Source organism: Rhinolophus sinicus, chromosome 1 (assembly GCF_057876585.1).
Source record: "Rhinolophus sinicus isolate RSI-liver-muscle chromosome 1, RSI-T2T, whole genome shotgun sequence".
Classification (NCBI taxonomy): Eukaryota; Metazoa; Chordata; class Mammalia; order Chiroptera; family Rhinolophidae; genus Rhinolophus; species Rhinolophus sinicus.
In genome coordinates, this window is record NC_142501.1 from 73,285,297 (window position 1) to 73,309,582 (window position 24,286).

Below are 24,286 nucleotides of genomic sequence, written 5' to 3' on the forward strand. Positions count from 1 at the left end.
AGGTGGTCTGCATTCACCTGTGCTTCTTGTATTGGATAAGCAACAGAATCACCTGGAAGCTCCAAACCTCTAGATTCTAATTCAGAACTCTGAAGCACAGTTAATCCCTCAGTTCTCCACAGCTCCCATGCAATTCTGACTCAGTAAGTTTTGGTGTTGGAGAACCACTGGAAAGTCTCAGCAAAAAGATCTGACTTGGGTTTATGCTGCAACTATGAATGGTTTTCCTGAAAATAGCACACACACAAAAATCCACCATCAACCAACATCTCTTATTAAATGAATTTAATTTTTATTGCTATTTTATAAAGCTTAATATTTTTCTAAAAGAAATAAAAAACAGTTTACATATGGTAAAGCTACAAGAAGACAGCTATAGATAATATAGCCATTAGAAAAAAAGAGCAGAACTAAATGTGAAAACAAAAGCAGTAAGCAGCAATAAAATTAATACCTACATAAAACTAGCAGTGCAATAAGATAAGCAGAAAGCAGCTTTATACTGAAAAAAAACAACAACAAAAGACAGTTTCTTAAACACAGAAATAGCACCTTACAAAAAGGAATCGAGAAATGTAAACTTGGTAAGCAGATTCAAGTATAAAAGTTATATACCCCCAACTCTTGTACCAGAATAAAAGGGTTTCACAAACCCTGGACAGTGTAGGGCACACACCTTCCTCAGTGCCAACTCAAAGCTGCATTTCCTTAGCAGAATCACCAACCATTATTTTTTAATTTTACTAAGTTATACAATGATAGACTCAAGATTGCCACTGCTGTGTCGCTACCCCAAATAGCCAAGTCTCTTTCAGTTGCTCTGTAAGAAACAGATTCATGATCCCGATGGAAACAACTACTGTGTTCTTACTTTTACACATCATACAACCACATTAAGAAGCGGGTACTAGACATAATGGAAAAGGAATTTGTTCTTCGTTTTCTATTGCTGCATCATAATATTCTCATTAATGAATGAGAATATTCCTAACACCGCTCAAGAATTGTGAATTTTCTATCTTGAACAGAATTTTTAAAAACAGGAAGCAAATGAGTTACAGTGAAATGGATGAAGGACAGTGAGGAAAATATCAGTTTGTTTTCATTTGAATGTAGACCTCTCAGATGAAAATATTTGTGGAAGGTCTTAAACATGGTATATTTAAAATGCGTGCACCCTGAGCAGGTTTATATGCTGCATGTCCTGTGATCTACCTGAAAAGGGCATATTTTTATTTGTTGCGCTACCTAGGGAACCCTTCATATTCAAGGTAATCGTTACCATGCAATTATTGATGACGGAATCACATTTTTTATCTGTTTAACTCTAGAGAAGATTGTGATAAAGGGGGAAAAAACATCTTGTAAACTTTAAAAGTTTAGTGTTGATAAAAATTTTATATAATAGCAAATTTATTTAATCTAGCTATCTACCTCAAGTTTTAAAAAAATCTTGTGGGGGTAATAAGGCTAATATTATCCTGTAGTTAATATAAAGCTACTTTACTCAGACTCCCAGGGTCTCTTAAATTAATATTTTTATTCTTTCATATAACATCTTATTGGGTCCAAAAATAAAAATAAAATAAAACCCTACATCAAGATTCTAAATCTAAGATAGAAATTTTTAAAAAGAGAAAGGAATAAAGAAAGGAAGGGAGGGAGGGAGAAGGCCATTTATTCTGAGGAGACAGGAGTGAGGTAAATACCAATAAATTTAGATAGGTTACTTACTGAAACCCTAAAGGAATATGGTCCAATAAAGGGACGTTGCATAAGTTTCCAGAATTGTATTCATGCTAGAACAATAAACCCTTGCCTTCACCATTCTTATTTTTCAGAAGTACTCTGAAAAATAACAATGGTTTGAATACCCTTGGATACTGAACATAATGTATCCCTTTTCTCTCTTACCCTTGCAAACATGAAGAAAAGAAGTGAAAGAAAAAATAATCACCTCTCGCCCTCTATCAATTTCCACATTAACTCCTCAGAATTCTACCAAAAGGTCCCATCCAGGTTCCAATTTTCCATATAATTACTTTCTATCCTGATTTATTCAATAAACAGCAATTGTTAGAAGGCATCCATACCTGATACTCTACAGTTAAAATTTAAATAAAAACCACAGGGGCATGTAGTGAAGGAAACTGAGCATGGTAGGAGTTTTCTGTCTACAGTTATTTGAGAGGCAGCTACTAAGCTGCTCGAGTTCATCTTAGTTCTCATGCCCAGATAGGGTTAGCACAGTTCATTTACAGCAAGGTGTGTCATTCACAGTTATTTTGGTCTTGACATTCTGTCATGTATATACATTCACCCACATTATTACTAGGTTGTAAAGTAAGTGCAGGGCAAATTATAGGGAAAAAGTACAAACATTCAAGACGTCATACCCTGAAAAGCATGTTTTGCTGCAGTTGTAAACTTTTTGCACTAAATCCCATTTCAGGAACAAAATAAATAAAACCATAGGATTCACAACCGAAGTTGGCTTCCTGGTGAAGTCTAAAGAAGCAGGAGATTTTTTTGAACTGCAGAAAGGAAGTTTCTCTCACCATAGATCTACTCGGTGCGAGTGGAAATACATGTCAAGAATGCTCCCTCTAGTTAAGTGCTAGACAGGCCCCACCTTCAGAAAAACCACAAGGCTCCAGCAGCCTGTTCAGATGTGCTTCCAGCAATAAGATGATTCTTGAAGCAAAACCACAAGTCAGTCGGTGCTTTCACTGTGACACCAGGCACAGAGTCTAGACACTAACTGGTATTAAATGCACAATTAATAACAATTACTTTCAGGACAATGGACGATGATTCAGGATGATGGGAAGTTAACATTAGAACCCCTGGATGAACGAGAGGAAGGATGCATGCTGAAGAACCGACAGTTTGCATTTTGCTTTCTGCTCAGCATTAGGACATGACCTGTAACACAGGGAAATTCAAGTGGGTTGATGCCACCCCCGCCTGGCAAAGCATCAGGTTAGTCAGCTCCGCTGCTGGATATTTCAAGTCTCCTCTGTGCTGAGCTGGTGTTTCGAGACTGTTTACTTTCTCTTCTAAGGACAGGGTCTCCGAGGCTACCAGGTGTCTTGAAGAATGTCTCACAGGGAGTGTGTTGGATATTCTTGGGGGTCACTGGAGTGGATGACTATCAAAGATAAAAAAAAGTAAAAACAGAAGTGAAGTCAAGTTGTTCCCAGTCTGAGTTGCAAGCCCAGACCTGTGTCGTGATCCCTAGGCAGGTGTTCCCTCCTCTTTGCTTTTCTGTCACAGGGATCTGATTTATCTCCTTCTCAACACGTGTCACAATTAGAAATTAACTTCGTTATTTTGTGTGCTGAAAGGCAGCCTAGGAAAGAGGTTACAAGTGTGGCACCTGGAGCCAGGCCCTGGGCTCGGCCATCACTAGCTGTGTGATCTTGGGCAAATTAACTACTCTGTCCCTCAGTTTCTTCATCCACACAATGAGCATGATACAAGTCCTGACTTCACAGGGTTCTAAAAATTAAACAAGAAACTATTTATAAAGTAGTTTAGAGCATGCTAGAAATAGTAAGTATATGTATGCTATTCACTCTTTTTGTTTACTTGCTAACATTTACCCCTTTAATGTGTTCTAAAAGAGCAGAGACCATTACTGTTACATCCTTACTTCCTAGATTAGTGCTTGGTACATAACTGGTGATCAAGCAATATGTTATGTTGTAATCACTTTGTTTTAAAACTAGCATGTTTATTTCAATGCCTAGTAAACTTCTGAGCCTCTGAATAACTTGTCTAAAATATTTTTGGCCGCAGTACAACTCTTTCTTTTTCTTTGGGAGAGACAGTAATCACTCTGAACAATGCCTAATGCATGACAGGAATTCAACAGATACTTATTGATTGAAGTACAAATGGAGTTTGGGTGGGAGGGAAATACAGTACTGATTAATTTATATTGATTATATATATTTATACATGGACACTTGTATATACTTTGAGTGTGTGTGTGTGTGTGTGTGTGTATCCACTGCCTCCTAAACATTGCATTTAAGAAATGACAGATGCTAAAAATCTTTGCATCAGTTTTAAGACTTCTGTTTCCCTCGATTGTTTCTATAGCTGTACAATTAAAATTCAGGGTGGTCTCCTTTCTTGACCTAAGGAAATGAAAGCTTGGAGAACATGAATATTCAGCATTCATCAAATATTCCCTGAACTGTGCCTAAACTACATCCCTCTAATTTTAAGAAATGGGATGACAACTAAAAAATATTTTTGTCGTTCAGCATAGGATCTCCTGCCTTAAGTCTCCATACTTTATCAAATGAGCAGACACCTCTAGGTCTGTGCTGGAAGTTGGGTAGAACCTGACCTAGAGTCTCTGTCCTACACTTATCTGACTAAAATCGAAGCTAATTAAATGTAGGCATCCCTGTTACAGAGTGATGAGCTTTCTTGTGCCAACCTGAAATGAAACTCAGGGCTCACCTGTTGTACTTTTACCACAGAGACTGGAGGGCCTCCATAAATCGGCGATTCCGGCTGGCTGACATTGTGTGATCTTGACATCACCGGACTCAGGTGAAGTGAGCATGGACCCTGAAGCTGAGGGTCTGTGGAAGGGAGTGTCGACGATTTTGGATTAACCATGGCTGCAGGGCTGATGAGAAGATGAGCCATTGATCCGAAGCCAGGCAAGCCAAAATTCACTGGTCCTGTGTTTGGGAGAGTGCCAGGAGCAGAGGAAACTGGCCCAGCCATTGTGGGAGAGTAGAGAATAGGAAAGGGGCCCAGTGCTGACGATGGTAAGAACATGCAAGGAACACTGAGGGATGGCAGCTGACCTGAAGGTGGCCCCACTGCATGGGGAGTCTGACTGCCAGATAAGAGCACATTGAAACCATTTAATCCTGAAACAGAAGCAGAACAAGGGGAAAATCAACATAACATGAAGATACCATTCAAGTTCACGTGCCTCATGGCCCTTTCAAATGGGAGTCCACAAAAAATTAACCCACCTGACCAGCTCAACTGCTTTCTGTGCTCTCCCAGCCCCACATCGCTTCTTCACAGCAATGGCTACGAATGAAATCCCATGTTTCCCTGTGTGAGAATTTGGTGGATGCCCACGTCTCCTGAGAGGGTTTTTAAATGTGAGTTTCACTGAACCCAGATTGAGGAGGAAAGTGAACTTGGCTGGGAAAAATTGAATCTCTATTTTCGCGCACTTCTTGCTGAAATTTCTATTTCCCTCCGTTAAGATCACAGGCAACAAATCACAATGGTATTAATGTTAGGTTGGTGCAAACGTAATTGTGGTTTAAAAGGTTAAAAATAATTGCAAAAACCACAATTACATTTGCACCAACCTAACAGTACCTTGACTTTGTCACAAGTAAAAAGCAGATATATTCATAGACTATTACAGCTATGGCAGATTTCTTCATAGACAGTTCACCACAACTTTGAAATTATGAGTATTGGACTTGCTGTCACATGTTTTTATTATTATAATTAAAAATTTTTTTTTCTAACTGCATTTCAATATAATTGGCTTCCTTTATAATCCTATGTTCTGTGCATTTGGAAACATACCTAGGAGGAATCCATGGGCTATACCACAGATGGCAAAGGGTCCATGGTCTAGAAAAGGCTAAAACCCCTGTGCTGGGCTGTCATTTTTATTCAGCAGGGGGTGGCTCTGTGTTTTGTTCATCAATGTATCTACAATACTGAGTATCATACTTAGGTTATACACTCAAGAAATAGTTGTTAAAGGAACAAAGAATGTTTTCTAAATGCGTGAATGATAACCAATACCTCGCTAACCTGGGAAGTGAACAAGGAATTGAGGCAAATCAATTTAAGTCTCTTTGTATCAAGAGCTTCACGTACAGCGTGCATATACAGCATGTACATATTAACAATGAGGTATTTATTATATTTCAGCTTTGTTTCAAAATACAGCATTTATTGAGTCTTAGTAAATGTCAGGCACTATTATTCTAAGGGCTTTACATGTATTATCTTATTAAATTGAATTCGATTTTCATAGCACCCTCCATCCCCCAGGAAGCAGGTGCTATTATCATTGCTGTTTTACAAATGAGATGGATACTCGTCTCAAGTACATGCAGATAATATGTGGTTTTAATGTCCAGCCCTGGCAAAATCAGCACATAGTGGCCAATTGGTTCATGCTGTGATACCGAACCGATGCCGGACCAAGCAGAATTATAAAAATAGGATCATTTTTTGAATTTGTTGGGCTTTTCTAGCAAACAAAGTTTAAGGCATTTAAAAAAATAAACCACCTGCCTAATTATTTTCCTATTATCCTTGAGGTTGGTGAAAGTGAAAGCAGCCTCTCCCTTCATTTCATCAATGGGGTAAACGAGAGGGCTAGTAGTAAAATGACTCAGAGGCTGTAGACCGCAGCTCATCAAGGAACCGCTTTGGTCACGTGATGTGGACAAAGATTTCAAAATCCAACTGATGGTCTGACTACCCCAAGGAACTCCGAGACATGATGTCATCTCTTACCAGTCGGTGACTGCACATAAAGATACTGCAACAAAGATGGCTCTTTGGTGCCTTCGTTGTCTTTGGAAGGCTTTTCAATCTCTGTATTTCTTGAAGGATTTCCCCACTCAGAAGAAACAAAGCCATTTGCTGTAGTCTTCCCTGAAAATTCCTTTGTAGCACACAGTTGGCTATTCAGGTGTATGTCTTCGAGGGGCACAGATCCTCTGTTATCCAGGGTCTTGGGAGAGGCAATATCTGTGGAATCTGAGGGTTTCTACGCACAACCAAACCAGGAACCAGAAAAGCAAGTCAAAAATCCCAGTAGCAAATCTTAATAACAGCTTTCTCAAAATAGCTAACATAAACAAAAAGATCAAATATCGCTGTGCACCACACTGATTTGTGTATGCCAGTTGTTTCAGTCATATTTATAGGAATGTCTGAAAAGAAAAGCTATGTCTCAAGCATAGAAATGATGGAGATTTTAATAATGGAAAACCAGCCAGGGTGTTTAGATTGTGGAATAAATTTCTGAGCTGCTAACACAGGAAGGGTGTCGATACCACAGTCTTTTAGGGGCCTGTTAAGAATTGTGGGGGAGGCCAAAGCCATCTTGGTTATCTAAAGCATATGCCAGCCAGTCTTTTACTTCTGTTCTGCAACCCAGACAATCTACAAAATTAGGAAAATTCACTCCGCCAAGAGAAGGGAATAGGGGAGAAAGGATCTTAATGGACTGATTTCCACAAAGTGAGCTGAGCTGACCCACTACAAACTGCTGTAATGACAGTGCTTCCACTTTCTGAGAGTTTCGCTGGTCACATCTCATTAACCTCTGAATGGCTACTATGCGGGAGACGTGGACAGTTCATATTTTCGCTCTTTTCATTTTGTGGCTGGCGAAACGGGATCTCTGAGCAGAGGTGAGAACTGACCACGCACAGCCACTGAAAGCCAAATAGCACCCACAGTCTGACTCTGGAACTCAGTTGCATCCTATATTAAGATGATGATTTCAGTGATCTCAACTTATTTTAAAGAAGAAAATATAGCAAAAAGACGGGGAGGAAACATACAACCATGTTACAAGGGATTGCCTCTATGTGGTGGCTTAATGGATGGGATTTTTTCCTTTACACTTTTTAGCATTTTATACAACGTGTGACTTTTATAAAAATAACTTATCTTACAGTATTACTTTATGGCAAGGTTTTTGCTTTTTCTTTTTGGAGAGCTAGCCCAGCTAGTCCAGGGCTTAATTATGCATGCGACACATGAAATACCTCATATTCCAGACTCAGTCACTTATTACTATCTGTGTGTCCTTATGAGGAAGCAGCTCTGGGTTAATGGGATGCCATTAAACATGCTGCCCAAACTCCCTTACCTTGGGCATGACAAGGGACAGAGGGCCATCTTCGTAGTCCCTACTTTGTCTTTTAGTGGCTGGCTCCTCCTCCCCCTGAGGTTTTCTCTCCTCACTGAGGCGCTTCTGAACTGAGGGTGTGGACGACTGCTCTGCTGCTGCTGAGATGTCTGAGCTTCTGCTGTCCTTCTCTGACCCTGGGGACGGTCCCTCGGGCAGGCTCCCATACAGCATGAACAGCGAGGTGGAGGGCACGTACAACAAGGGCTGGCTGGCCAGTGAGGCTGGCTTCAGACTCTCCACGTCGGGGGCTGCAAGTGGGACACTTCCTTGTGCATTCAGACCATTCTGCATGGAGAGGGTCTGCAAGTCTGTTTGTGGCATAGAGAATGCTTGGCGGGCTAACGGATTCACACCATATTCTGAGTCAACAGAGTGGATGGGGAAAGGAGCAGCGGGGTCCAGGCAGCTTGACGGAGGCATCACTCTGTTACTCTCAAAGGCTTTCTCCCTGTAATAGAAAGAAACATAATGGGTCCTCTCAAGTTACCACATTCTGCCAACTCCTGGCTCTCTGCCTTCCCGTAGAGAGATGTACTAAAGCAGGAGTGAGATGATACTGCTCAGGCTGATATTAAAACATACTCCCTGGGCCCGTATTAGCTAACCTATCCCAGAGACAGATGACCAGGTGTAACCGAGATAGACAGTTAGGGATGGGTGGGGTAGCTGATGTCGGAGGAGCTCTTGGAGGAGCTCAGGTGACAGTAATACTGGCTCTCTCCTGCCTCTTCCACATCTCAGAGTTATCAGTTACCCGGCACGTACCCCTTACCAGGCACATAGATGCTATAATGATAGCATTCTATTATCATAATTTTACATAATTATTATAATTTTGATAGCTATTCTCATTTCCCCCAGTTGACTAGGGAGGAAAACTGAAGCTCGGAGGCTAAGCAACCAACTGAACGTCACCTCAGACTCAGTCCCTGGGAGGGAACCCAGGTGCATAAGAGACTGCACCAGACTTTGATTTAAAGGACACATTTAGTTTGTCTCAAATCCACTGTGAGACACGTGAAGTGCGTAGTGAGTGTGGAAATAATCTTATCTTCAAAATTATCATTTCCTGGCAGTCTTGTGCCATTTCACTCAGTATTATTGTAGAATTTTTAGGCAGTACACATTCAAAATCAAGGCCCACCAACATGGAGATTATAAACAATGTCTGGACCTTTCATACAGAAAAATTTCCAAATATTAAAACATGTTTATGTATTTAGCATATTTTAGGAAACAGATGAGGAAAACCCTTTGAAGATGCCCTTGGGAACTAGTAAACAGCACAGGGATTTCTCACAACCTTTCTGATGGAATCGCCAAGACCTAGGTATGTTGCCCACCATCTCACTATCCACTGTGCTGTGGGAATAAAATGGAGTGTGCCGGGCTGCAGAGACGAGTAAATGTCTCCAACCCTAGGCCCCTCTGAATGGGTCATCACTACTTCTTAGCGCTGTGGCATTCAGTGTCCACACTGAGTATATTACCCACCATCCTACCTCTAGCTATCCACCTTCAGTCTCCTCATCTTCACCAATAACATCATCTTCGCCTGAGACCCAGGTGTTCTTTGTGATGCCTTTCGCCTTCAGTAGGTCTTGCTGACTCACTGTCTTACACTGATTTCCATTGCAAGCTGACCCTGCTCAGGCCTGTACCACAGCAGACCAGAATGCCTGCTCTGTGGTCTGCTCTACTTCCAATCCCATTTGCTTAAAGCAACCAGAATGGTCTTCTCCAGTGAATCTACAACAGTTCTTTAACATCTGTTTCATAAATCCAAACTCTTCTACCAGGCTTTCAAAGCTTTTGGCCAACTTTACCTACTTACCTCCAACACCCTAAGCTCTTCCTATGAAGAAGCATATTTCTTTTTTCTATTCTATTTGGACGAGTTGTTACAGCTAATCAGCTTATTGTCCCCCTACTCCGTGATCCTGCCTCAGAATCTATTTCTTCTCATGTCTGTCATTAAAAAGCTTTCTTGTTTCCTCTTTTACATACCCTCTGCTTCCTCTGATATGTCATTTCCTTCAAAATCTGACCCAAAATATGAGTCAGATGGCCTGGGTTTGAATCCTAGCTCTGTCACTATTAGCATTGTGACCTTGGGCAAGTTACTTTACCTTTCTGGGTCTCAGTTTCCTCTCTGTAAAATGAGAGTAACAGTACCGACCTCAAAAGATTGTTGTTATAATTAGATAAGTGAATATACATAAAACTTTTGGAACAGTACCCAGCAGTTCATGTTACGACGAAAGATTCATGGGACTAAGATGCATCATCTCTCAGTATCACATTAGCAGTGATTTGTCTTTTTTCAGTGTATTTTTTTGTTTTTTTGTTTTTTCCCTTTTAGATTTCATAGCTTAGGGGATAAATTTTTCATGCTTTTGTGTCACTGATGCTACATACTGCACAGTGTTGGGCACAAAGGGAAAATTTACAAAATTCTTAATAAGGAAATGGCTAACTTATGAGCAAGAAAGCTAAAATTTACCTTTTGATGGGTAGCATTTCACCTTAGTCAAAATTAACACTCGGAAATAAAAAAGAATACACCTGAAAATTTTAAAGACTACTTACTGTGAATTGTCTTCTATTTTCTGTTGGTAAATAGCTGCCAGACTTCCAAGTTCTAAGGAGAAGCCACCTGATCCGGAAAAGAAAAATAAAGGTCTAACAAATATAGCAAGAGACTTCCACACACCAATTATATACAGCAGGACTCATTATTTACAGCTCAAGGATTATAAGACAATCTCAAATCTCTTCTGGTCTTTATTCCTGGAGAGAGATTTCCAGACGCTAGCTGTTAATGGTGAATTCAGGTCTCATCAAGAATTAGCAAGAACAAAACAATGTAAGAGTTGCTTTGTAAGTTGGATGAACTTTTGAGATGTATCAAACAGGCCAACCATGGGAAGCTAACTGATCTTCAAGGCTGACTAGAAGCAATTTCAGGCATGGGGCCAAGTTCACACCCTGTGAAGTCACCAACTCTTACCCCTAATAATTGGTTCGCTTCAGTGAAAAAACAAGCAGGGCCTAGAGAGTCGGCGCATATACAGTACCAGTACCTGGGTAGGGCTATAATTACATGGGGATTGACGTATTGCATGGGCTAAGTGAAGGCAGATACCTTGTTCTTCTCTGGAAGGGCTGCTGGGTTCTGAGTCCACTTTCCTCTGAATCCTCTCAGAAGCCTGAACTCTGTTGAAAGAACCATGTCGAGCCAGTTTCTCTATTGCACAGACTTGAATCTGGTCACGTGTGTCTCTTTTCAATTCTGGTAAGACAGATGCAGAAACGTCCACTAGTTCTTCATCTAAACAAATGAGAGATTTGGTAGTGTTGTTATTTACAGCTATAATTCAGGATAACTTTAGCCTTTTTAAGATACGGCTTTGAGAGCCTATAATTATAACGAAGCTACCCTATACATTAAAAACTAAGACAAAGGAATTTTATGACCCTTGTCTCAAACTCCAATTTCTTTCCATGTACTAATTTTTTTTTCTTTTAAAAGTTAGTGGATGACTGTAAAGTGAGACTGAATCCACATATATTCTAAAAGTATCTAAACTGCAACAAAAGTAGAGCAAGATGTTCTTTAACCCAAATTAGATTGGACCTGACATTTTAGATATTTTCTTTGGGCAGAGAGTATCAAAGGAAAACCCAACCATGCTCATCCCATGCATATTTTGAGATTTTAACATTAATTGAGCTCAGTGTCTGATGCCACAGCTCTATGGCAGTGAGTATAAGGATTTCTATTGTCTATTACGCTTTATTATTTCTTTCTTATGCAGCAGGAGGCTCAGTTACTAAGTGACCAAAGGAATAAGGTCAGCAGAAACCTCATGGTTGAAATGCTGCAGAACAGTGAAGAGAATAAAAGGCTGGGTCTTGGACCCATTTTGTGTTTAAAGGAGGCTTTGTGAAGTCAGGAAGAACTTTCTACATAGAACTAGGCCTATAATTCTATAGAGAACTAGTCCCTGTTGCTCAGCTAGTTACTGCTGCCCTGTTTATCTGTGCTATTTTTTTCCAAGCTCAAAGCATGCATTTTAATAAGACTGATTTGATAAATGGAAAGGCCCAGCTACACTTACATTCTCTAAATCACACAAAAATTGAAAAAAGAAATCAGCTTTATGGTTTTGCTATTTCTTACAACAAAACCCCCAAATACATGTTCTTTTTAGAAAATCAGAAATTACAGAATCAAAAGAAAAAAAATGGGTCAAGAAGTAAGGATCATAGTTCCCCTCCTTCCTGAAGCAAAACACTGGGCAAAATATGTAAGACATTGGCTCTGAAGACCCTGAACACCAGGATATGAAGGACAGTGACCCTTAGTGACAGGAATCAAGGGCGGGGAGCTCTATGATTGCCCCAGCTAACTGCCTGGGAAATGTTTCCAGGTTGGGGTGCAGGGAGTGGGACCTACACTGAACCTGGAAATCTCCCCAAGTTGTGGATGGAGCTGGGAGGCCGGAAAAGCCAAAGCAGCTAGTCTGTAGGGAAAAATACTGGAGGGGAAAGCCATACAGAAAGAGAATGCTGGAGATCTGTAGAGGGTGCCCTTTGAGTATCCAGTACAGTACTCCCATATGTGAGAAAAATACCTAAGGCCAGGGAGAAAAATCACTCAAAGGGAGCAGAAGGAATAGTGTCAGCTGCTCATATGGGGCTAGGAATAGTGCTTGTTGCCAATAGCCAGAGTGGAAAAAATCTCATAATTCACAGGTCATTGGTTAGAATATTAAAAAGGGTGTTGTCTCAGTAGTGGGGACAATGTCCTTAAGAGGAAATGTTGACAGGGTCCTGCCTACCAAAGCTTAAAAGCAAGACTTGAAAGGATTGTTGTTTCTAAGTAACTTCATGGCATCCCAGAACAAAGCTCAAGAACATTTTTAGGACTATAGAAATATCTACAATTCACAGTGTCTGGTATACAATTAAAAATTAGTAGACACAAAGAAGCAGGAAAATATAACCCAGGGTGAAGAGAAAAATCAATTGAAATGGACTCAAAGGTGACACAGATAATAATATAATCAGTAGACATGCACATTAAAACAATTATTGTAATTGTATTCCATGAATTCAAGAAATTGGTGGAAAGACTGAGCATATTAAGTCGAGACATTGAAAAAATGAAGGCCCAAGACAAAGTCCTAGTGATAAAAATGACAATGTTGGAGATGAAAATAACAGTGAATAGGATTAATGGAAGATTAGATGTTGCGGGGAAAAAACAGTGAACTTGAAGAAACAGTAATAGAAACCATCCAAAATGAATCACAAAGGGAAAAGAGACTGAAAAAAATTAATAAAACATCAGTGAACTGTAGGACAACTTCAAGCAGCCAAATATAACCGTAACTAGAGACTCCAAAAAACACGAGGGGAGGAAACAGAAAAATTATTTGAAATAATGGATGAAAATTTGCCAAATTTGATGAAATCTTTAAATCCATAGATCCAAGAGGCTCAACAAACCCTAGTACAAGAGACATAAAGAAAGGTACCAGGTCACACATAATCATATTCCTTAAAACCAGTCATGAAGAAAATCTTCAACCAAACAAAGAAAACACATTCCATATGTAGAAACAGGATGGCAGATTTTTTTTGTTAGAAACAATGCAAACTAGAAGATGTAGAGCACCTTCTTTAAAGCACTGAAAGGAAAAAAAAAAACACCTTCAACCTAGAATCCTTCACCCAGTGAAAATATCTTTCAGAAACAAAGGTGATATAAAGACATTTTTAGACATACAACAGCTGGAAAAATTCATCATTGGCAGACCTGCATTACAAGAAATGTCCATCAAGGCAAGAAAAATGAGACCAGATGGAAACTTGCATCTACAAAAAGGAATGATAAACATCAGAAATTGTAACTACATGGATACATATCATTTTTTCCCCCTACTAAAATCTCTTTAGAAGACAATCAACTATTTAAAGCAAAAATAGCAACAATGCATTATGGGTTTTATAACATATAGAGCCGTACAATGCTTGGCAACAATAACACAAAGGCCAGGCAGCGAGAAATGAAAAGTACACTACTGTAAGCTTCATATACAATATAAGTAGTATATCATTTGAAGGTAGCCTATGATAAGCTAAAGATGAATATTATAACCTAAAGCAGCCATTAAAATAAGACAACAAAGAATTATAGCTAATAAGCCAATAAAGGAGGTAAAGTGAAGCATAAAAAATAATAAATCTAAAGGAAGGGAGAAAAAGAGTAAAATAAAAACGAGTAGATAGGACAAATAGAAAACAAATAGCAAGTTAATAGACCAAAATCCAAATGTATCAATAATCACACTAAATGTAAATGGTCTAAACAACCCAAATAAAAAAGGATAAATTGTCAGTTAGATTAGAAAACCCTCAACACTACACTGCCTAATAGGAACTCACTTTAAATGTAGATACTAATAGTTTTAAAGTAAAAGGATGAACAATAAACACTATGGTAACTAATCAAAAGAAAGCAGAAGTGACTATATTACTATTAGGTAAAGTAGATTTCTAAGCAAAGAGTATCAGCAGGCATAAAGAGGGGTCATTTCATAGTGATAAAAGGGTCAATTCATCAAAAAGACATAGTGATCAATCCTAAATGTTTATGAACCTAAAGATAGCTTTGAATAAATGAAACAAAACTTGGTAGAATAGCAAGAATAGACAAATCTGCAATTATCAGATCTTAACATTCCTGTCAATAATTGACAGAACAAGTAAACATGAAATCAATAAGGATATAAAATTAGGTAACACTTCAGCCAACTTGACCTAGTTGTCATTTATAGATCATTCCATGCAACAAAGCAGAATATACATTCTTTTTAAGTGCACATGGAATATTATTAACATAGACCATATCTGCACCATAAAACAAGCCTCAGTTAATTTAAAAAGGATTCAAGTTATACCAAGTATGTTCTCTGCCCACATGGAATGAAATTCGGTATTAATAAGGAAAAAAAATATCTGGAAAATCCCAGACTATTTGCAAACTATATAACACATCTAAATATCAAAGAAGAAATCAAAAGGGAAATTGCAAAGTATTTTGAATTGCAAGACAATGGAAGCGCACATTAAAATTTGTCGTATAGAGATAAAGAAGTATCAGAGGGAAATTTATAGCACTAAATACCTATTAGAAAAGACAAAAAAGGTCTCAAAATTAATGACCTCCACCTTAAGAAACTAGAAAAACAGCAAATGGAACTCAAAGTAGAAGAAAAGAATAAAGAGAGAACCTTTAGCCTTATAGCCTTATAGCTAGTAAAGAAATTGAATCTGTTGTCAAAAACCTTCTCACATAGCAAACTGTAGGCCCACATGCCTTCATTGGTGAATTCTACCACATAAAGACATGTACGTGAATATTCATTGCAGCTTTACTTGTAGTAGCCAAAAAACGAAAATAACCCAAATGTCCATCAACACGTGAATGAATAAAGAATGACATATCCATACAATGGAATACTCCTTCACAATAAAAAGGAATAAACTATTGATACATGCAACAACATGATTAATCTTAAAATAATTATGCTGACTGAAAGAAGCCTGGTAAAAAGAGTACACACAGTATAGTTGATTCTTGTTATTTGTGATAATTATGTTTTATAAGGTCATCATGAACACTGAATTAGCAAATACTGAACCGTTGCTCCTAGGGGAAATACAGGGTTAGGTTCCTGTGAGCCTCTGGTCACACTTTTGTCAACGGATCCCTACATAACCCTGTTTTATGTGTTTCTGTTTAAAGACACCTTATTTAATATATATTGTTGACCCCTTAGCACCGAAATCATAGCCAACAGCACTAGAACTCATGCCTGAATGAAGCTCCTCTAACACATGTAATTGCTCTGTAAGGCACACCACAGTCTTCTTACCCTTAGAAATGCAAGGCCACACTTCAGTACAGCACTTGGAAACTATTCAAACAGCGACATCACCAAGACAAAGCACACAAATGTGAAAACATGGTACTAAAAAGACCATGAAAAGGCCGCTTGTTTATACTGTGAGAGCTGAAACAAGAAAGTAGAGCATTGCCTTGTGTGACCTCAGCTGGGATAACGTGCACGGGCAACTCAAAATTTTCACCATTCTTTGCATATTCCTGAATGACGGAGAAAAAGGCTGAGTATTGATTTTGGACTTACAAATACTGTTTAGTTAGTAGGTAAATTCGCACATACAGAATCTGTGAATAAGCATTGACTGTATGTGACTTATTTATACAAGTCTTCAGAAAAGACCAACAAATCAAGAGTGAAGGGAAGATCAGTGGTTGTCCCAGGGATGGAGGTGGGCGCAGGAAGGAAAGAATTATGAAGGGACAGGAGGAGATGCTGGAGGGTAAAGGGGTCATTAACTTTGGTGACTATTTCACAGGTGCAACAACGCATCAGATTGTAACTTCAACCACTTGCGTTTATTGTAGGTCATCGTACATCAATCAAGCTGTTAAAAGGAAGAAAAGGCCATGATGGCGGGGAGAAGAGTAAAGAGACATCTCTGAAGTTTACTTGTGAGGAATTGCTAACCAAGGAATGAAGAATGATTTAAGGAATCAAAGGTAACTTGACATTCCAAAATTGACTGTTGGGTTGGTGATGATGGTGCTGTCGGTAGGAACTAGGCAATAACAGAAAGACCATCAGCTTTCTGAATGGGAGAGAGAGGAAGTTCATATTGAGGTTCCAAGCCCTTTTCCCTCATGAGATCAGAGCTCTCCCGCTTGCTTTCCCACCGGTTTGTGCAGATACATGAACTGCTCAATTTCTCAACACCAGCTCATCTTCCTAGCTATCTTATTTTCTGCAATGACACCACCACCTAAATCTCTCCATCTAAAGACGCCTTGCCACTTCAGTCTATTACAGTTAGTGCAGATTTCTTGGTTTAACTTTAGGGACCCTCCAAAATGTCCCATTTTTCATCATTCTCTATCCTTTGCCCTCCACTTAAATCAGGGTGGCTGACCTCTCCGATACAAACTAGATTTGTTCCTCGGTATCAGTTCCTTCAACGAAAATGCTCTCTATCCTTCCAAAACCTAACAGTCCATCAGAACTTAACCTGTATCTTCTCTGATTTCCTACAGAGCCAGTACCACCATGTGTAGTGCTTAATTGTTCTCTAATTTTCAAATGTGTGCTAATTATACATCTTCTAATAGAAGCTCATTAACCAACTAAAGTGAGCAAGGCACTGACTTAGGTACTGTGGGTAATCAAAGATGAGTAAAAACCTCTTCTGCCCTCAAATAGGTATAGTGGGGACAGTGGCGTAATATTAACATCAACAAGTACAATAGCACAATACTAAATTGCACTAGTGTTAAATGAGACATGCCTTGCTCTGGGTGATCATGGATAGATAGCTCCATGGAGGAGTTGACATTTGAGCCAGATCTTGAGGGTTGAGTAGATATTTTCATGTCAAAAGGAGAAGAGGACTTCACAGGTGAAAGTAATAAGAGACGTCAAAGAGGAGCAGAAAACGGCAGTTGTCTATTTCCTGTATGCAGGGACTGTGTAAAATGTGTCTTTAAATCTCTCGTGGCATTCAGTATCGTCATCGCGCAGTCCACATTCAGTAAGTACTTGCTGGGTTGAATTAGTTATACTAGAGTTTAAGTGGTTTCATCTAGATCCTAAGTGAATAATGTGTTACAATGAGGTAGAGAGCTATATCCTTTATAAGCCGAGGTTAAGTGGTGGGAATTTATGCCACTAACACCAAAATTGGAAGGGTAATTTAAAAATAACTTTAATGGATTTTTTCCAGGCAGCCTAGTTATATGTAAAGTAGCTGGTACAGTAGGATCCAGTCCCCAATTGCTCAGATATTATCTCGGAACTAAGTAGAAGATAATACCCTCTTTTGCTCTAGTTTCGTAAAATTGTGACATTTCTAACCTTTTAAATAAATTACGAAAAAGATGTTCATTACATCCATTCTATATTTAGAAGCCATCATACCACATAAGAGTTTTGTGATAGTAATTGGTAAATTTTTACATTATCTGGAATTTTAAAGAAAAACAGTATTTTGTTCTGCTAATATAGGCATAACTAGAGTTCATTCATAAGAAATGTCATTTTTGATCCTCAGCCCCTAACTTCCAGGAACACCTTCTGAACAAAATTAAACAATACAAAAGAGCTGTCATTTAATAGTTACAGAAACTCCCACATTATACGCACTCAGTATTTCCCTTCCTACTGTGCGTGAGCCGCCCAGCATATACCATTTGTAGAATAATGCTCACTGTTCCAAGAGTGTCATCACCGGTCTAATTTTTGAATGTGACTTGGGCAATGAAAAATGAAGATCAGTCTGCCTCTGTAGTAGATGTATAATTTGGAAAAGGAATTGGGGGATTATAAATGAAATAGGTCCCTAACAAGTCCACGCCTTACCACTGGAGCTGAAGTCCACAGGCCCGATCCACTTGAAGGCTGGTTTACGGCCTCGCTCTTCTGTTACATGCACCTTCTCAATCAGAGCCAAGCTCGTCAGAACATTGGCTATATCATAGAGGCGTCGTACCTTTGCTTGAAGATATAAAACACGATTATGGTCATGACGCCTGTGACACCATCACATTTCAGTTTATGCGATAGGTCACTTTTTCTTGGCCACCATATAAACCTCCAGGGGAAAGCAGTGGGATGCAATGACCAATGGCTCTGTCATGAAATCACCCAGGATTTATGTATTTGAAGACGCATAATAAAGGAAGGTCAGTGTGTCTTTCCATTTCCACAACTTCACACCTTTTACAAGCCGGCAGTGCTGTCACTGCAAAGACACCCGAGGGAGGGAAACGGGCTATAATTAAAGGCTGAGTAAATGTGATTCTGACATGTGACATGTCAAAAGCTGGCCCCAAGTTTCTCCCAGCAGGAGGTTGTGGCACCAGCTTCTGCAAGCACTGGGCTGTAAAAATGACCGAGATTCCCCAGAGCTTCCTGTAAGGCTGCACTCCTGGGCACACAGGGTGGTCAGGCCTCAAGGTTAGGAGGTGCAACCGTGCTGAAGACTGGCACTTCCGCACCTGAAATCCTGGCCGTCTGGCCACCCAGTGTGGGAGGAGAGGAATGCACAATCCCTGAGTCTTAAGAGGTTTGGGGATACATTTGAAAACGCATGTACTGAGGAGGGATTCAGCAGGGGTGGTAACACATTCAATAGGCAGGGCTATACCCACAAATTAATTTCTATTTAAGAAATCGATTTACAAGTAGGAAACCCAGTAGACCTCAGGGCTAAGATCAAGCAAAGGAGCTTTGCTTATCATCCAGAAAAATCAAGCATTCACCCCCGATGTAATTTTCTTCCCAATCCTAATAAAGCTGGATTTCATCCAGTCATTTCTCCAACAAGATGGCTATAATTCCAGCTGGAAACAATAACAAAAAAAGCTACAGAATGTTGAACTCATGACTTCCCAGGGCTTGAAAGGGCTACCAGCAGCTGATGACATTTGGCTCAGGACCAGTGTTTGACAGAAAAGGAAGATACACTGAGTATGAAACTCGGAGACACTCTCCTGGTCTAGCAGCCATGTCCCAGAACCCTTACCTTACCCTGGTCCTTCCTCTGCTTCTTACCTGTACACAACTTTCATCTCCACCCATCAGAAGAGTATGCAGGGGGTGAGGAAAAAAGGGGAAATAAAACTCAGATATGCCGTCTTGGATGCCGTGATACTAAAGAGAAACGCAAAATATCTTACATCCTCCCTGACCTGCATTTGTGGGATAGCATTCTGCTTCCACTGTCCACTCTAAGTGCCAAGAAAAAGGTATCTGACAGAACTTTAAAGACATTTCCAGTGTGTGACTAACTTACCTCTCACAGCACCAAGAAACTTTATGAGTACACTTCTCCAAAAAATGATTATTTTTATCTCAGAGGCAGAAAATACCAAATGTATGAAATCCCACCCTTTTTGTGCTAGGTGACTTTAGGGGAAGGTGCTTACTTTTAAATTTACTGTGGTCCGGTGTATCTTGGCTTTCTTCTATCAGTATTTTGGCAGCCACATCAAGAGTAACAATCTTGGTTTTAGAGACAAGGAACAGCATGACGAATTTCTGGCTCATGATTCTCAGAGACTTGTCTTTTCTACTGTTTGCAGATGCTACAAAGGGAACAAAACAAAAGCACCAAAACAGATAATTTACCACAATAAAAACTATACTCATAGTTGCCTGAACTATCTAACTCTACTAGCAGTAGATGGAAAGATGACTCTTGTTACAGACAGAAGCCTTTTCGGACACATGTCAGAAAAGATGGCTTATAAAGAAAGCAGAGGGATTTTCTTGCGGCTCATTAAATTACGGTAGGCATAAACTCTGAAATGTGTATGTTAAATCACTCTTAATGCTTTAGACTCATACTTCATGGAATAGAATCTGTAAGATAGTTTTCCTAAAGCAACTTTTTGACGGGATTGATGCAGAAGAACAGGATAGGGTAGGGATCAGGGACTGTTTTCAGCTCTCCCCTCAAAGGCAGGGACTCCATTTTTACTTCTCCGTGCACACAATACAGGCATACCTCCTTTTACTGGGCTTCACTTTATTGTGTTTCACAGATGTTGCGATTTTTACAAATTGAAGGCAAGACAAGACCCTCCACCAGCAAAAAGATTACGACTTGCTGTATTGTGACAATCGGTTTATTGTAGTGGTCGGGAACCGACCCACAATGTCTCTGAGGTATATTTGCACCTAGACTATACCCTGAATATAGTCGGTGCCCACCTCTTCCATTTCTTTTCGGAAATAGGTTAAGCAATGAACTATCCCTAAATAGGAGACACTGAAGAAATGTGTTGCTGTGGGTGGCAGGCAAACCATCCCTGACAGATGGCTGTCTCCTCTGGTTAGTAAGATAAGAACTGGCTCATGGGGTGGAATTAAAACGTGTGAGGCAGTCAATCCAATGAAAACCAGGCCCACCTTTCAATGCCTATTTATTATACTTACAAGTGAAATGTGAGTGATACTTGTACTTTATCATCTTAGCAACAGGGAGTAAGGTGAGAATGAGGAAGACCAATGGTTAAACCAGGAAGAGGATAAATGTGAGTCGGGAGGGGAAGAACAATGTAGGTATAAGTTTCAAAGAAATTCTGCATTGAATGAAAGTAGGGGTTTTCTATCTAATCAACATTTTCTGTGAATGGGGTTCTTTTCTAAGTAATCTCCTCCAATATATAATTTAGAAAATTGAATTCCTTGTAACGATAACTTCTTTCTAAGTACGTTTTCCTTAAAGGCTCACAAATAGAAATCAGCATGGGGCTGTCAATCTGAAATGGAAGCTGTTAGCGCTCCACGGTCTAAACACACCAAATACCAAGTGAACTGCCACCAGACAAGACAGGCTGCCACTGAGGTTGAGTGGGCAGCCCAGTTGGGGAGCCATCTGTCTCCCTTTCTTCAGGAGAGAGAATAAGAGGACACCTCCCTCCAGGGTTGCCAACCTGGCACTTCCCGTCTTAGTAGTGGATCTCTTCAGAAGAGACCATCACTCTCTCTATGCTATTGAAGATGTGGTTACAATGGACTCACAAGAGGGATAGTCGAGCTCAGAGAAATCCAGTAACTGGGGATCTGGATAGCCATCTTTTTTACGGTCTCCAAATTTGTAATCCATCAGGTCTAGCTCTCTCTGTTGGAGGTGTGCCATTTGCTCTTCATATTTCTGCTTCTCTCCAAGTCTCTGGAGGGTCCTCAGGGTTTTTGGCAGGCTATGCCGTCCGTGCCAGCCATATTGATTCTTGGCCACCCGGCTGACCAGATGCAGCGACTCCAGCACATTTACAATGTCATAGATGCGTCTCCTTTCAACGCCTGTTTGAAAAACAGTAGCCAACCATCATCATGCAGAAAAACATTTTTGAGTATAAATCCGTTGAGGGCCAGGGCCATGTTTGTGAACTACTGTGCACGAGGCCCAGTGTAATGCCAAGCACAGGTGGATGCTCCACAAATTCACCGTGCAAGGATGCAAACAACAGAAACAATTTTCCTTTCCTTTTCTTGGGATCTAAGCCTCAGTAAGATCTAGGATAAAACATCCACCTCGAGATGGATGATAGCTGTGTCTGTAATACACAGTAGTATGTCTTTTCTTTAGACGTGTCAGGCAAACATTTCAGCATGTTAAAATGGGTGGGACTGAGCTACACAAGTCCCAGGATGTTTAATGGACACTTGATGAAATGCCAAATGGTTGATTTTGACTTGTAGACCTAATGTACCCAATAATGGTACCTTTTTAGACAACACTCTCCTTAGAGTTCAAATGATGTGGTGTTAAAGAATTATCTTGTTAACCCTCTTAATGGTCCGGTAAGGAAGACAGCAAATATTTTGTTTCTTATTTTCCACAGGAAACTCAGGATTCAAGAGCTTAGGCACCCTCCTCAAGTTGCTGAAGGAAGCTATAGCCAGGGCTGGAACAAAATGAGTACCCTTTTGCTCATCACAGCTATTGACAATTCTCCCTGTGCTCTCATTCACAGTATCCTGCCAAATAGCCCAACAGTGAAGCACAGAGACTTCATGTACAATACAGACGGACCATCAGGTTCATCAATTCCCTACCCTCTTTCCTAATATTCCCCCAAAGAGCTAGGATTATCAGTTATTGAATTTACTAAAAATATTTATGGTGGTTAAGCATGGGAACTTTGGGGTCAGACGGCCTGGATTTATATCCCTGCGCTGTCCCTTACCCATCAGGTGATCCTGGGAAGTTACTTAGCCTGTCTGTGCCTTAGTATTTATCTCATAAGATGATGAGGATGAAATACGACCATAAACGCAAAGGGTCTCCAGTAGATGTTATTTTACCTACTGTTTGTATATTATTTTGCAAATATGTCCTGCATGGCGCAGGGGATACCTAAGATCCATGCTAGTATAAAAGGTCACTGTAGAAATAGCTTTTAAAAATCTCTTGTCTGTGACTCATTCTATTATGCAGCAGGCCGTTAGGCTTTTGGAACCCAGGGCCCCTTTGCTAAGTATCCATAACAGAAGCCTCCAGGCACCTCCCAGAAAACCAGTGCAGCTACAAAGATGCCCTCTTTCTGTTCACTTGCCAGGAGCTGTTATATAATGTGGGCAGACTCAGTGAATATAGCTTTTAGCCCTTCAAAGATTTAACAGGATAAATAGACCAAATTACAATGAGAACTCCGGAGCTGAGAGGACGTCCTATCACACGCATGAAGAGGCATTTCACAGTCAATCAGAACATTCCAGCTCATGACCCTGAAAGGCTCTTCACCCTCAGAAGCTCCGGCTTCGGAGACAGATTCCTGCTGGAAGGTGCTGGCAGGGGTCTTCAGCAGCCCATTGTCCAGATCCGCCTGGTCCCTTATTCCAGTCTGTTTTCATATCTTAGCATATCTTGTTTAGAGTGTAACATTCTATAAACCTTCCCATTAGAAATGTCATGTGAATGCAACTGAGACACCCCAGGGCCAGCCATATGCCTGACTGTTTGGTTATTTTGTATTAGATACAAGCTGTTAAGTTTCCATCTAGTGGCTAGACATCCCAAGAAGGGAAATTAAAGGAAGACTCTGGCCACTTGGAGAGCTGACTATGCACAACAGTTGTTTAGGAGGGGGATTGGCCAAAGCCGGTGTGCAGCTGCTTGCCTACAGAATCACTCCCCTTTTCAGCCTGGACTGAGTTTATCTGTGTACTTGGCTGGGCACTAAAAAGTTCCATTTGATGAGTCTCAACACATGCGGGTTACTCTGGGCCTTGCTCTGTCAGGAAGGTTTTCCCTGGTACTCAGCCTTCATTTCCTTTTGTATCAAGGCACTCCTGTTAATCCTAGTCATGGCATTAGTTATTCCCTCAAGGATTTACCGATTGTTACCATGCTTCCCTTAGTTCCCATAGAGCTTACCAAGAACATCTCCCAGCCCAGTAAAATAGTTTCTTAGGCTGTGCTATTTTCCATTTAATAAGTCACTCCCAGTTCTCTAACGTCTTGCCTGTAACATCCATGTCAAATCTATCTGGGACCAGAATCTGGGAAACAGTACTACTTGAATGCTCTGCGCATCCTTGGTTAAAATATGGTTCTTATAGCTTGTGACCTGAGATGAAGCAAGCAGTTTATAGTTTCAACCCGAAGAGATGGTCACCAGTGAAATAAAGTCCAGGAAGGGACCTCATGTTTCAATCTCACAGGAAGACAGATGGCAAGTTCATTTGGTAAATGATTACAAGCTGTTGC

The 24,286-nt window shown here is 40.1% G+C and overlaps 1 protein-coding gene across 1 annotated transcript in view; it reads right to left on the reverse strand.

Moving 5' to 3' along the window:
- Positions 1–265: 265 nt before the first annotated feature.
- E2F7 (E2F transcription factor 7) overlaps positions 266–24,286 on the reverse strand; it is a 38,133-nt gene continuing 14,112 nt past the window's right edge. Inside the window, exons 5-13 of the mRNA XM_019755019.3 lie at positions 21,595–21,876; positions 19,995–20,153; positions 18,427–18,561; positions 11,088–11,273; positions 10,532–10,598; positions 7,901–8,390; positions 6,532–6,787; positions 4,477–4,898; positions 266–3,151 (exon numbers count right to left, since the gene is read on the reverse strand). Coding sequence (XP_019610578.3) covers positions 2,984–3,151; positions 4,477–4,898; positions 6,532–6,787; positions 7,901–8,390; positions 10,532–10,598; positions 11,088–11,273; positions 18,427–18,561; positions 19,995–20,153; positions 21,595–21,876 — 2,165 coding nt within the window. The 3' untranslated portion in view covers positions 266–2,983. The remainder of the gene's footprint in view (positions 3,152–4,476; positions 4,899–6,531; positions 6,788–7,900; positions 8,391–10,531; positions 10,599–11,087; positions 11,274–18,426; positions 18,562–19,994; positions 20,154–21,594; positions 21,877–24,286) is intronic.